The sequence below is a fragment of the Typha angustifolia genome, chromosome 11, assembly GCF_048772165.1.
Source record: "Typha angustifolia cultivar Huaian chromosome 11, ASM4877216v1, whole genome shotgun sequence".
NCBI lineage: Eukaryota > Viridiplantae > Streptophyta > Magnoliopsida > Poales > Typhaceae > Typha > Typha angustifolia.
Window position 1 is genome coordinate 5421963 of NC_133249.1, and position 14809 is coordinate 5436771.

A 14809-nucleotide genomic window follows, 5' to 3' on the forward strand; every position below is an offset into this window, starting at 1 on the left:
CAATGATGTTGATTGGCAATTTAATTTTTACCAGAATATTGATAGAAACATGTCAAGTGCTGCAACAGTGCATAATGGAGTCTGCATCAGGATGCTCAACCACTCAAACCATATTAGGGAAAAGAAGATACTTTAAGAGACATGTCTCTTCTTTCCCTTTACTTTTATATTGGGACAAAAAGTTAGGCTGCTATAATTATTTTCAAAAGGGTTAATGAGGAATGATCCCTTTGCCTCTTTGAAAAAAAAGTGTGATTGTGGAGGAGAACATCTCAAAAATAAATAATATGATCAAGATAATTAATATTATATAAAGTACTATTTTGGGTACCACAAAAATAAAAATTAGGGATTTTATTATATGTATACTTGTACACTTTTTATTTTTATTTTTTTGGGTTGAGAAAAGCTAAATCTTGGACTTACGTATAACATCTACACAACCCGTGAGGTTATAACACTACTAAAACTAGCAAAGGTAATTATAAGAAACAAAAGAATAAGCGACACTAGCTGTCGGATATCTAGTCATTAATTTCAATGGTATCCTTGCTCTGTGTATACATCAACAGCCAAACTGTTTTTTAGACGTCTTTCCCTTTTAGGCTTGTTTAATAGATAAATAACTCATTAATTCAATAAACTAGCTCCCGAGGCATCTTAGGTTTGGAATTATTAAAAGTCTTGTTATTCCTTTTAAGTTAAATTAATCAAATGTAAGCGAGTCATTCATATCCTCCAAAGACTTTTGCAATTACTTTTCACTCTTTGACATTTCTCCACTATCCACACATCAGCGGTATTTTTAAGTAACAAAAGATACCTTTAAATTTAATTACAACTTCCTTGATTTCTCAATGCCAAAACTCTTATTATCACTACAAAATATGGAAAATCCCTCTTCCTTCTAAGGTGAAGAACTTTAAAAAGAAATCTATTCTTTCTTTTTTTATCTCTCTATTATTTGCCATAAAGCAGTTGAAAACAAAAGATTTGGGGGCTAAAATAATTGTCTAAGAAGGAGATAAGGAAAAAAAAAAATCTTTGCTTCTAAAAAGAAGAGGAATGAGGATGGGGATGGCAATCGGGTCAAATCATGTCGGATTCGATTGAATCGAATTCGGGTCAAAATCAAATCAATTTGAATACGATTTGTTTATTAAATGTGTTACACAAAGAATAAACAAAATATTTGTTACCTATATTTAAATTATTTAAATTTAAATTTACCTACAGGCGAGGAGGTAAAAATACATAAGAGGCCCAAATTTTTATTTATTTTTGAAAGTATTATATATTAAATAATAAATGTATATGATGTAAATAATAATAAAAGTAAAAATCTACGGTGTTATTAATAAAATTTCGAAATTGTCTATGAAATCATTCTTTCCCCTTGTCTGGTCAAAAGGATGGCTAATAATTCAGATCCAAGTCGGACTTGACTAAAGACTAGATTACTATCCTTAATCAAACTATATTTCTATCATATTTTCTGGTCACAAAGTAAAATTAAAAAGAAAAAAATTATTTACATGTGAAAAATTGTATTTAAAGCTATAAAATTCTTTTAAGAGAAAAAAAAAAACACGTATTACTTAACTTTCACGCTTACGGTAAGCGCATGTAGTATCAGCATGCAAAAGCATGCCTAAGGTTCAGGAAAAGACCCTTCCTACTATAGTTCGTCAGCCAATCGACTGCCCTGTTACCTTCACGGTATACAATATTGAATTTAAAATAGGAATACAAAAGGCTCAGATACATGCAATCGTCGATGAGAGTAGCCACAAAATATGGCGAGTTGAGGCCAGGAGTATAGAGACATTGTTAATCCCCAAGTGGGTGATATTTCTGTATCTTTGAGAGCTAAGACTTCAGCATACAAGATGGATTGGAATAGGCCAAAACAGTTGTTGGCCGTTATGAGGGAACCATATGGGAGAGAGAAGGATGAATCTCTCTCCACCAGGTTCACTGGGATCCGAAAACGAACTGCCAGTGTTTAATTTAAGCAAACTCACTAGCGTGGGGGGGGGGGGGGGGGGACTTCAGCAGATATAAATGGATTAGCCGTTATAAGGAAACCCTATGGGAGAAATGGGAGAAAGAAGATAAATCTCTCCCCACCAAATTCACCGGGATCTGGCTCGATAAATAAGGCGTCGGTGGGGGTAGTTGATAGTGCGATCGGTGGAGAGTGTATCACGATAATCATACGCAGCTAAGGCGAGGCGAGAGAGCTGCTCTCCAAATTACAAAAACAGCTTCCTGAACCGAGTTAGAACATAAACTGTTCCAATATCTCAAAATATGCCATGGCATGACAGAGGGGGTAGGGTGGCCAACATGATGAGCCTGTCATGCCCAAGGATTGAATTAAATGATCCTCAAATAGGCCACAAAGGTTAGGCCCAACAGCAATGACCGAGCCAGTGGGAAGTCTGTTCCAAACCAACTTCTCTAAATAAAAATTTAAATTTTTGGAGAGATTTTAAGTCGCCACAATGTGTCAAACTAAATTTGAAGTGCAAATCATTAATCTACTTAATAAAAAGAGGCAATGCGATTCTCCTACCGAAGTGAAGTGGTGCCACAGTAGCAAAAAATAAATGCAATAAAATTTCAGTACTAGGTTTGATTCCTCCTTATAATAATGTATTCTACTTCATGCAAAAGTTAAAAGAGAAGAGAAAAGAACAAGGTATATGTTCCTTTGTCAAGAAAAAGAAAAAGAATAGAACTTCTCAAGTAGTGTCTCGAAAGAACTCCACATTTGAGTCTCATGTGTTGTTTCTTTTTATCCAGGTTTGCCTATCAATGAACTGAAATAAGCACAAGCATGCATCAGAAAGAGGGAGGAGGAAAAACAAAAGGACAGGAAACCTCTGCTAAAATGTTACACCTGCAAGAAGGAAATCATCCACATTACCAAGTGGAAACGTATCGAAAAGCAACGGTGAACAAGCAAACAAGAGGAACTAATATATATATATATATATATAACTTTGCATGGAAGTGCCTGTGCATGAAGAAGAAAAGCATTCATGAGATTAGAGCACAAAGTGCTTACAAGGAGTGATATTTTTACATGTCATAGCAGAAAGGTCACAGGTGACTGGAAACACAAGCAAACTTAGTTAAAACAACACTACAACATAAGCCAGCTGCAAACATCTAGCAAAGACACACCAGAAACAAACTTAAAAACCCTACATCACCCTCTCTGCCTAAGCAAACTAAAGAAGAAGAGCCCTTGTCATGGCTTAGCAGCAGCTCCATGTCCACCAAGTCCACCATGAGGAATCACAGGGACACCACCAAAACCTGGGAAGGAACCAAATGCAGGTGTTCCAAGCCCAAACTGAGGACCCAGTGGAACTAGTCCAGAGCCACCACCGAGCCCCGGGCTGAAGAAGCCCCCAAATCCAACAATGTTTTGAGGCTGGTAAGGCTTGGGCTTGTCTGGGATGTTTCTTCCTTCAAGGGACACAACAAAGGTGGAAAGGAAAAGAGCAAGGATCAAAAACATTTTAGTAGACCTATCCATGACTTAGTTTCTAACACTAACTGGCTTGCATGGGCATAGAGTTCTTTACTTGGTCCTACATTTTATAGCAAAAGGAGATGAGGGCCAGTCAATGTCTTCAAGAGAGATAATAACTCAAGAGCAGCTTAGTAGCTTTTAAAGCTTTTAAGTGCACTTTTACTAGCTTCCTGTTGACATGTGATCCTCCTATTACTCTCTTTCCATATAAATGAACTGTGACTGTTGGCTTCAAGTGTCCAATGTGGTACCCTTTGACTGGAGTTGTAAGTGATTCTATTGTTCTATATCACTATACTTTGGATTTGGGTTGTTGAGCTCATTACTCCTAGCCAAAATAAAAGTAGCAACCTATGAAAATAAAGTGTTCTAAAATATAGGAGGCTCTGGTGATGGATAATTGTAGAATCCAGAGTGAACCTTCAGAGTGAAATAAATGACCCTGTGAGTATTGATGCATCGTAAATGTCCTACCATCAGTTCCCAACTACCAACAAGTGATGTATATTTAAAAAATATCTGCCATAGCTGGGAAGACAAGTAATGATACATGGAAGAGATATAAGGGCTTGCATTCAAGATGAGGATATGAAGGCTTGCATTCAAGATAAGGATATGAGGGCTTGCATTCATGAAAAACAACAAAGAACTTGTATAGCAATCGGCAACTACTTGGTTCCAAGAAATGGAAGAGGAGGCATTCCATACTATCGACAAAAGAAGCAAATATCTCTTCATCACTAGGAATGCCAATAGCTAATATTTACTGAACAATTTATAACAAATTCTAGTTTTCTTCGTCGAAAAATAAATGTCTGAATCAGTTGTCATTGATTAAAGTACTTATTGTTAGCTTATATTGATTTGAATGATCTACTGTGTCAAAATGTATCATGTATCAGAAATATGTTTTTGCTTACAGCAGTACTATGCCCAACCAAATTTATGATCTTAAACTTTATTTGTTTTGCATGGTGTGAGTTATTGTGGAAAGAATGCAAGTATATATTTGACTGAAAAGATTTTCTCCACCAACATGTTAGAAATTAGAATACTTCTCAACCTGCTGCAATTTTCAAGTAGCTCTGGTAATTCATGGTTTCAGAATCAGTAAAACAAATATTTTATTCTCTTTTTTCCCTTCAAACCCATGGGAACAAGCAAAACCCCACCTCATAAAAAGAAAAAAAAAAGATAAAGAAAATTTGACAATTGCTTCAATTAGTATAATCACCTGACTACTGTTCAGCAAGCATACGAGAACCTGAGAAAGGTTTTCAAAACTAAGACCTACATTCAGCAATCAGCAGATGATTCTCCGGAGAAATGTTTGATGGGACATAGTTTATGAGTTCAGCATTGCATCCATGCTCCCTCAGCCATAGCAGCCTCCCCATATCAATAATTTCTTTGCACATGAAACCCAAGACAGCCCTGTCTCCTACTGATATACTCCGTATGATTTTCTCAATGCCTCCATCATTCAAATCAAAGTCTTTCAAGTCACTACATTTTATTACAGGGCAGGGAAAGCACAGAAAAGATATGATTAGATCAGATATATCGAAGTATCTCTCAAAAGAAGTGCAGTTATAAAAAAATTTAAGTCAGAGAAACATACAGAAGTAGTTCACTATATTTATTGGAGGACCAGATTAGAACGATAGAGGAAAACACACCATGATCAACTTTAGATGGTAGGAATCTTCCATCAACTTGATCATGCTTAAAAATCTTCCAAAAAAGTGTGGTTACCTGGCTTGTAGATGATGCTTTTCTTCATCTTCCATACAGGGGTGTTCGGAACTATGATCACCATCTACAGCCCAGCTGCTAAACCATGTCATAGCATGAAATTCCTCCTTCGTAATCCCCAGATTTGAAAGAAAATTTCTATCTGTAATGAGAAAGAATTAAGATGTAGCTTGCCCCATAAAAGATAGGAAATCCTAGAGAAAATTAAGACAAACTTATATCAGAAAAAATTAGAGCCAGCTTCCAGCTAGCTCAGGTTCTGGTAGAGTTAAAGGCAGATATCAGGAGTCCCAGCTAGAGCAAACAGACAATATACCACAGTGAAAGATGATATCACCTTGATCACCATTCAAGCTAAATATATTGGACAGAGAAACAATTTGATATTTTGGAGATTCAGGTTCTTTTCCAGACTCCAAGTTACAAAAACTTAGACAGCACATATAACAGGTTATTGAAAGATGCATCTGTGAAAGACGACATAATAAGCAAGTCCTTTTAAAGTTGACTAAACCCCTTCTCTGTGTGTGTATGTGTGCTATCATATGTATTCCCAGTAGATATCATTAGTCAAAGTTCAATAGAATCAAACATCTTATTTGCATTATAACATGTGATGATGTGTAGTTGGTTGGCATTGACAATAAGACAAACTAAAGAACCATGACGTATAACTGAACACAGAATTATTTGATCATATAACCTGAAGATTTGATCCTTGAAAATGAAATTTGTTGGAAGACTGTAGAGATCAAGAAATTACTCGTATAATCCTTCCATTGGCAAAGATGGTGGCAGCATGTCGCTAGGGCAAGGCCTTGCAGATAACAATTACTAGGTAATTTTTCTTTGCAGTGATTTTTACAAAGACAGCATCTTATGGTCAGATCTGCAGAGAAAATATACTTTTACTTAACCATGCTTTCTGTCATCATGCAGAACCTTAAGAAAGAACCACACCAAAATGGCAAAATCTAAGCCTTTTATCTGCTGAGTATAGTGTTCACCTGTTGCAGGTCCGCATAGATGCTTTCCGGTGGCTAGGTATGAAAGACCCCTTAAAGATTCTATCTCATGCAAGTTTAAATCCTCTACTGCATATTTATGAAAATTTCCTTATTGCTGGATGTACGTAGAAATGCAAATTGCAAGTTGGTTAAGCGAAAATATCAGCACAATATAGCAAAAGAGTATATTTACAAGACTACACAGAGTAACATGTCAGGATGATGCTAGAAACTTCTGAAATAAGCATAAAATCAAGAACTTTTGCTTGCTAATTTTCTTTTTCTTTCCTTATATTAAGTTGATAAAGAGTTACACTAATATGGTGGATCCAAGGAAGAACTTAGTTTTAGTAGTATCGCCAATATTATGAAGGAAGAATACAAAATAAGACAATGAGAAACTATATACATTCTTATATATAAAATTCTTCAGCTAGTATTGCATGACATGTGACAATCAATGAATCCAAAGAAAGCGAATCAACATCAACAGCTACCCAAAGTACAAGGCCTTACAGAACCACATTTCAGTCCTATCTGTGTTGAATAATGTTAATGAACAGTAGGTAGTGAAATAAGCCACACACACAAAAAAAAAGAAACTCATCGATGAAGAAACTAGTGCATTTGATTAATCAAACTTCAAGTTTGTTTTGTAGATCTTCAATAATTGGGTTAAATGATGGGAGCAGAACTGCTACAAAAAGATGATCCTCGACAAGGATCATCTTAGTGTTGCAAATTGCACCACAGTCAAATGCTACTGTGAGAATCATTCTCTTCATTCTTTTTTCCTTTTCAAATATGAGTTTGTTGGTAGATAATAAGAAGTTACCCTAATATGAAACCACAATGGTATATCTCCGTAACAATTATGTGGTAAAGTCAAGAAAAAATGTGTCATATGTAACACGAGATGTATATGCAGATAATAACAAGCACCACAAGAAGAGGAATCTTACTGTCGATCCTCAATCGCTCTAGTACTATGCTTTTGTTTTGCCGTAGACTTCGATCAGCCTAGAAACAAGTAGATTAATATATCAAAATGTTCTTTTGTTCCACATAGTCCACACCAATATTCTTAATTTTCTCTACAAAGCATCGTAATAAGCCAGCAGTTCATGCATTAGTACTTTTCAGGGAAGTAACTTTTACAAGTTCTTTTACTACTATGGGAGAAAAGGCTGACCTTGAGCTTGTAAGATCTTCGCTCAACCAAAAACACCTTTGTGATTCGATAACAGTCTGCGAGCATCTGTGTCAGATACCCTCTCCCAGCTCCAAATTCAACAATCGCCGGGACCTTATGTTCCTCTCTATCCAACCCATCCCTTCTCAAGATTCCAAAGGCTTCCATATTCCCAAGAATGGACGCCTGCTGCACGACATGCTTCTCCTGAAACGGCACCCTCCTACTCGAAGAAAACGGAACAAACTAAAAGACCCAACTCACATAATTACCACCCAATCAAAATCTACCACTACACGATCCAAAATTTTACACTGAAACCCCACCACCCACCTATCCACCTGCCGATTCAACCATTTCTCGCAAGCTTCGGGCACCATAAACGAGTCCCGCAACGCGACTACTGAAGTTGAATGGACCAACTTGATCTTATTAACAAGATCGTAGAACTCCGACGGCGTCAGCCCATAAATCGCACTCCTCTTCGCAGCCGAGCTCACAGTGCCCTCGTCAGGATCGCCGGCATTGATACCTTTGGTGTAGTACGGCTGCGTCTCGAGGGCCTCGGCTTGCTTCTTTAAAGGGCACCGCTTTAGGTGCGATTCCAAGTTCTCTTGGAGCACGGAGCTGCAGAGAAGAAGGTAAGGAAGGTCAGTAATAAGGAGGTAATTGATAGTTGCAATTAGGGGCAGGACTAGAGCTCGTAACTGGGAGGGGTCGATAGGGCAGGGCACGCGGCGAGAGCCAGACGAGGGGTTGTGGTTGCCGCAAAACCTAAAGAGAAGGAGGAAACCATGAATTATAATCTCGAGAAATCTAGAGAGAGAGGGGGGGATTAGGGCTTCTATTACTGAGAAGAAGGGACAGGGATATTAGCGCAATGGCGGCGCTTGTTGGGCAGCCAGAATTGGCAACGGTCGGCCGCCGCCGCCATTGCTGCGCCAGCCGCGGAGGAAGTAAACAGAGGGGTTTGAATTCGGCGACGTCGTTCTGCAGTCGCATATGCGCCTACGGGTAAAATCCCGAGTCTCCCTCCATTATTAACGGATCCAGTTTCGGATCAAATCAGATTGGATCCGTGTGTTTTAGCGGGTCCCATCTAATAAACAACGTACAAAGAGGACAATTTTTTTTTTCCTTTCTCTTTTGAGGAAAAAGTTAATCGATCGTGTTCTATCTCACTCGACTTCGCAGGCTTTCTCCATCACGGCCTCCTCGATCTCTACTTCTCGCTCTCCTCTCTCATCACAGAGGAATACCTCTCTTGCCTCTCTCGATTTGTTCTATCGAAGCTCGAGCCCGTACTACGAGACAGACGACGGTAGAGCGGATTCGTACCCTCACACGCCTTCTTCTTCTTCTTCTTCTCGATCGCCTGTGTGCATCTCTCCCTCTGATCCATCGTGCGATTCTTTGTTTTATAGTCTTCGATTCGGTTGATTTCTCGCTTTTATCCGTTAGTTTTTTTGGTTCGATTTCTAGGGTTTTGATGCGTCGATGCTTCTGTGTTAGGGTTTCTTTGCTTCTATGCTTCGAGTGGAATATAATTGTTTGTTGAATCCTTCTGATGATTGGAACAATTTTATGTGTGTTTGCAGTGGTTCTGTCAGAGTTTGGGAGGTTTGAGTAGTTGGCGATGGCGTCGAAGAGGGCATTGAAGGATCCGACGACGTCATGCAGCGCCGGTACGTTCTATCTAATGCATGTTTGGACCGCAATTGAATCCTGAATTATGAGCATCAAATTGATACATCTTTAATAAATGTACCATGGGAACATTTGAGATGCATATGTCAACCTCCCATACGGGAAGATAGGAAAATAATAAAGTGCCTCTCAGTGGGAGCATGATTAACATGATTCATAAATCATCAATATTATAAGTTACTGTGCCTCCCTTCCCAACATGAACCCAAATTTCCACAACCAGAGTGTAATTCATGAAGTTTAGGATCATGCCCTCTTAATCTTTTCAACTAATTCCTCCCTCCTGTTACTCTTCTTTCTTGCATTAAATCATTTTCGTGATTACCCATGATAATTTGTCTCTGCACTATGATTACCCATCATAATTCGTCTCTGCACCATCATTTTTGTGATTATCCAAAAATATTCAGAGTTTGGGATGAGAGCGAAAAATGACAAAAGATCAAATATTGCCAAAATAATCCACCAGAGGAATTAAAATTCTGACCTTTTAAGTTGGAACTACATTTTCCTGACAAGGCGAAGCAGAACCCCAGACAATTCAAGTACGAAGAACAAAATTATAGGAAGGAATCACTAACTTTAACACCAAAGATTTATGGTTTTTGGTACTTAGTACAAGAAAAGTCGATTTTAGAGAGAAGAACGATGAAGAATCCGACAATGCTTTTAATAAACATCAAAGCAAAGCAATGTCAGTGTTCAACAAAGCAAAGCAATGTTGTTGTTCAACAACGCAAAGGGCCAGTACAAAGAGGAAAAAGGAGGAGAAGAATGGAATGAAAGAAAGATATGTGGTGCACCTGATTCATTCGACCTGTTGGATGCCATGGGAGTGTGAGAGATGAGAAAGAGATAAATAGAGATGAAAGAGGTCGCAACGAAGAAGGCTGTGAAGTCAGAGTAAGATGGAAACTGGTCAATTCTTTTTTACTTGTATGTTCTTTACTAAATGGGACCCGCCAAAACACACCGACCCTATCTAATATGATCCAAAACTAGATCCATTAATAATGGATTATGGAGGGGACTTTAACCAGCCAATAAGCGTAAGGATTAGGATTATTTGTGACTGACCAGTGGGGATATGTCTGAGCACGCCATCGTATGCATGCAAATGCAGTGATCATACGTATTTGATAGCTTTAACTGTACTCACTCAAATTTGATGACATCTTATATTTTCTTTTGGGCATGATCAAAACAGTCAAATCCACGTGATTTATGTGCTCATGTTAACAGCGGACCGACCTACATGAAGCAGCCCGGTCCATTAAGTGCAATTCTTGTTTTTATATTTCATAACTACATACCTATGTGCCATGTTTAACATGACATATATAGCCTCTATTCGAGGAATTAGATGCTTGCTAATGAGGTTTTAAAACTCGATATTGGGATCGAGATTGGCCATAAAAAAAAATAATATGTATTGATTGTATCAACCGCATTGATTGTCTGCATTGGATCAAACTATTTCTTAATGAGGATTCCAGTTTCGGCCGATCCCGAGTGGGATCGGTCGAAACGGATCAAGATCGACCAAGCCGAAACTATCGGCCTCTATAGGTGGCTGCAACAGGCAACTGTCTGTTGACAGCAATAGCTAGAGAGAGAAGGAGAGAGAGAGAGAGAAAAAGAGAGAGGAGTGAAGAGAGAGGAAGAGAGAGAGGGAAAAAGGAAGAGAGAGTGAGGGAGAGGGAAAGATTAAAAAAAAAAAGAGTGAGAAAGAGAGAAAAAAAAAGATAGAAAAAAAGGCGGTCGATACGGCTTTATATGTGATAATGGATAATTTAGACTAATAGTTAGAGGGATAGGAAAGAAGAGAGGGAGAAAAAAAGATTTTTACTTTTTAGGCTTTATATGTGAGTAATTATTATTTCTTATTTTCTTATAATTTTTTCCAAATTTTTAGAAATTGCTCAACATTTTTAATAATATTTAGAATTTTATTTAATTAAAATAGTTCGATCCGATACAGGCGGTCGATACGGCTGATATGGCCGATACAACCGATACGTATCGTTTTTTCGGACGGCCGATCCCGATCCCGATACCGATTTTTGGAACCTTGTTTTTTAATTGCGTAAAATTTTAAATATTATTTAAAAATATAGAATTTTTTCTAAAAATTTGGAAATATTATTAAAATAAGAAAATAATAATTATTCATATATGAAGCCTAAAAACTAAAAGTTGTATTAACTTAAAATTTTGATGAATATTGAGCTAGCTCTCCTTTTTCTTTTCCTCTCTTTTCCTCCCTCTCTCTATTATTGTCAAAGCAATTTTATTTTATTTTTATTATTTTTTTCATTTCTTCTCTCTCTTCCTCTCTTATTGTCACAAGGTGAATTTTATTTTATTTTATTATTTTTTTCATTTCTTCTCTCCCTCCTCTCTCTCTCTCTCACACTCTCTTTCTCACTCTTCTTCCCTCTTCCTCCCTCTCTCTTACTATCGCAAGGCATTTCTTTTTAATTTATTTTATCTCTCTCCCTTCTCTTTCACTCTCCCTTGCTCTCTCTCTTCACTCTCTCTCATCTTTCTATCTCACTCTCTGTTACTATAGCTGACTTTATGCTATAGCAACAAAGATTAAAAGAGAGATAGAGAAAGAGAGGAAGAGGTTAGAGGAAAGAATGAGAGGAAGAGATAGGAGGAAAGAAAGAGAGAGGTAGAGATGCTAGAGAGGGAGAAATGAGAAAGAAGAAATGAAAAAAAAGATTAGAGAGAAGAGAAAGAGAGCCTGTATTAGGCAGATCGGTTGATACGGCTGATCCCGACCCAATAAGGATCAGGTATCGACCGATCCGGCAAATGCCTGGCCAAAACCAGTCGCCAAATTGGTTTTGGCCATGGATCGGGATTGGCTATAGCCAAAACTTATTAAGATTGATGGAGAATAATAATCATTAGCCCTATAACGAGAATGACTAACTATGGAGATTTAATACATTCTAACAAACAATTCAGGAATGTAAATTGTAGAAGTTGCATTACCATTTACCGATGTGTTTTTATCAGCCAAAGAAATTTACGTTACTAATGCAATGTGGGTTAGCGTTAACATGATCAAATTTCAACTTAAAGTGGAAGTGTATGATTTTAAGTGAACACATATTTTATATCTCCAAGCAATATAGCATATGCCTTACTTTGTGTGAAATGTAGGGGATAAAGGTGAAAATTCTGATGGAGTTGCACAAGCAGCTCAGCAGATCCCTCATTTGCAAGAAGAATTTGAGGAATATGGTAAGATTTTTCTTTTCGCTGCATTTCCTTAATTTGGATGTGTAGAGAGTTTGGAACTTTGATTTACTTGTCTAAGATTTCATTTTGAATCTGGCATTCATCATTCTTCTTTTTACATCTATACCATCTTTTTGGTCATTTATGTTTTGGAGCTTTATATTCTTTTTAAGATCATCCATTTTTCTTCAAAAATCATTTTCAACCTTGCTCTGTTTGTCCCTTTTAAGGTGCAACTGCACAACTAATTGTCTTTCCATTTGTATGATTATGTCCTTTATATACTCATTCCTTTATTTTGGTATTTGTTGCTTTGTACTTAACACGTTTTTTGATTATTACAGAAAGGAAAGCTCGGGTAGAGGAAGCTTGGAAGAAAATGAATAGTGGATTACCTGTTAATATGCCCAAGTCTTTTATGAGGAAACCCAGTTCAGCAGCTAACAAAAAGCCAAGTAAAACAACTCCTGTAAGGATCTCTAGTAATCTTAGTTGATATAAGATAGGAACAGTGATATCTGCTATCTTACCAAGTTAAATTCAGCAAGAACCATTAAATTCTATGAATTCTCTTGTGTAGGATTGGATGGTGGCTCTTGGGCTTGCATCAAAGAAAATATCAACTAGTCAGGATACTCTGGAAAAGAGGCCAGCTTGCATGCAAAATGGATCTAATGAGGAAGCTAAAAGGCTTGCAGCAGCCGCTCTTTCAGCTGTGAAAGAAGTTGCATCTGCTGCTGCTGCTGCTGCTGCTGGAAAGGGAAAAGTCGAAGTAAGCTTTTCTTTTTGTTAATTCATCATCACTATCTAGTAAGCTTATTTTTCATCTCTCTTTTATAAGTACTGATAATGGATCTGTTGGTTAAGCAGCAAATGAACATGATTTGGTCTTGCAGATCATGCAAAATCATATACTATGTGTGACAGCTAAATAAAATTCAATATATCTAATGCCAGTCAAACAGGAAATGATTAGAGGCACCACTGCCATTGTTTTTCTAGAAAAGAAAAATATTTTAAGAAATTTTTACACGAATTAAGTACTTACGTAAATTGGTTAATCTTAATAGAAAAAGGTAATGTGGGTGCATTGTCCTGTTCTGTGGGATATGGTCTATGAGTGCCTTTAGACGAATACACACCCTCTCAAGCTGCTGGATCATTATCTTGTCAGATTCTTACTACAAGGTCCAACCCTGGCCCTGACACCTAACCCAGCCAATGGCACGATTTGACTGCTTTCTGAGTAGTGCCATAGTCCTTAGTCCTATCAACCAAGATAGAGTAGTTAACATTGACTAAAAGAGGTGAAAAGTGGGTCTAGAAAGATTTTTTCCTTTCTTTTCTCAGAAACAAGGACTTCATATACATACATACATTGACTAATTATATCTCTTTTAATTGCTTGATACGTTGCAAGCCTGTCTTCTTTTGGGAGAATTCCTCTTAAATCCTTGTTTGGTTTCATATGATATCATTGTATTCTATTCATCACCTTCCTTTTCTTATTGATTCAACAGATAACTGAGGTCCGGGACTTTGCAGGCGAGGAGATAGAAGTGAAGAAGCTTGTAGATGCTGACTCAAAGGAGGCAACTGAGAAGGCCAAGGTGCCAGGTGCTATGCCTACTGCCCTTGATACCATTCTTGAGCAGATAAAGAAAAGACCAAAGCTTAGCGTCCTCGACAAAACCAAAAAGGATTGGGGTGAATTCAAGGAAGAGAACAAGGGAATGGAGGACGAATTGGATGCCTACAAGAAGAGCTCAAACCAGTATCTGGACAAAGTATCATTCTTGCAGAGAGCTGATGTTAGAGAATTCGAGCGCGAGAGGGATGCTAGGCTTGCTTTGCAGTCTAAGAGGAGGACAGAGATGAGGGAGGATGACTGATAGGCTTTCATACACATTACCTTTTCATTGCTGGCCTTTTTCCATTTGCCGAGACAAACAAATCACTGCATCAATTCAATAGCCAAATTTCTGGAGTCAGTACTCTTCTGCAGTTGGCACTAGATGATGGAGGAGAATTCATCTCACAGTGTTATCTTCGTTAGGATCTCCGAATTTGATGCTACAGCTGAAAGTAAAACATGAAGGTTTAAAATATGTCCTCTTCAGCTATCAAGAAGTATTTAATATCAGTGGAGAATAATCGCCTTTCCTATTATATTTACCAATTGAACCCTCTCTTTTTGGTGGAATGTTTAGAGAGAAAAAGAAACATCTCTATTTAGTTCATAATTACTAATTAGTATTCTAAAGTATAGTCAGTATCTTCAACTTACTAAAGCTTCGTACACCTCTGGTCCATTTTGATCAAAGAATTGCTGATCAAAGAACCTAAAGG

The 14809-nt window shown here is 37.6% G+C and overlaps 2 protein-coding genes across 8 annotated transcripts; one reads left to right on the plus strand and one right to left on the minus strand.

The window, feature by feature from the left end:
• Positions 1-2608: 2608 nt before the first annotated feature.
• On the minus strand, positions 2609-8507 carry LOC140771435 (tRNA:m(4)X modification enzyme TRM13). Of its 5 annotated transcripts, none has more exons than XM_073112996.1 (10): positions 8353-8507; positions 8210-8275; positions 7835-8128; positions 7502-7724; positions 7272-7329; positions 6310-6393; positions 6066-6191; positions 5303-5444; positions 4842-5053; positions 2609-2905 (listed from the first exon to the last, which is right to left on the minus strand). In XM_073112996.1, exons 1-10 carry the CDS (start codon positions 8433-8435, stop codon positions 2892-2894), a joined length of 1302 nt encoding a protein of 433 aa, XP_072969097.1. In that variant the 5' UTR covers positions 8436-8507; the 3' UTR covers positions 2609-2891. The 5 variants fall into 5 exon arrangements, with proteins under 5 accessions (XP_072969097.1, XP_072969094.1, XP_072969095.1 ...); XM_073112993.1 differs by having other exon boundaries at positions 2610-2905; positions 6310-6396; XM_073112994.1 differs by having other exon boundaries at positions 2610-2905; positions 4782-5053; positions 6310-6396.
• Positions 8508-8655: 148 nt separating this feature from the next.
• On the plus strand, positions 8656-14711 carry LOC140771434 (uncharacterized). Of its 3 annotated transcripts, none has more exons than XM_073112992.1 (6): positions 8656-8904; positions 9100-9186; positions 12383-12463; positions 12805-12929; positions 13041-13232; positions 13981-14711. In XM_073112992.1, exons 2-6 carry the CDS (start codon positions 9138-9140, stop codon positions 14350-14352), a joined length of 819 nt encoding a protein of 272 aa, XP_072969093.1. In that variant the 5' UTR covers positions 8656-8904; positions 9100-9137; the 3' UTR covers positions 14353-14711. The 3 variants fall into 3 exon arrangements, with proteins under 3 accessions (XP_072969093.1, XP_072969090.1, XP_072969092.1); XM_073112989.1 differs by having other exon boundaries at positions 8656-8878; XM_073112991.1 differs by having other exon boundaries at positions 8656-8822.
• The last annotated feature ends 98 nt before the right edge of the window (positions 14712-14809 follow it).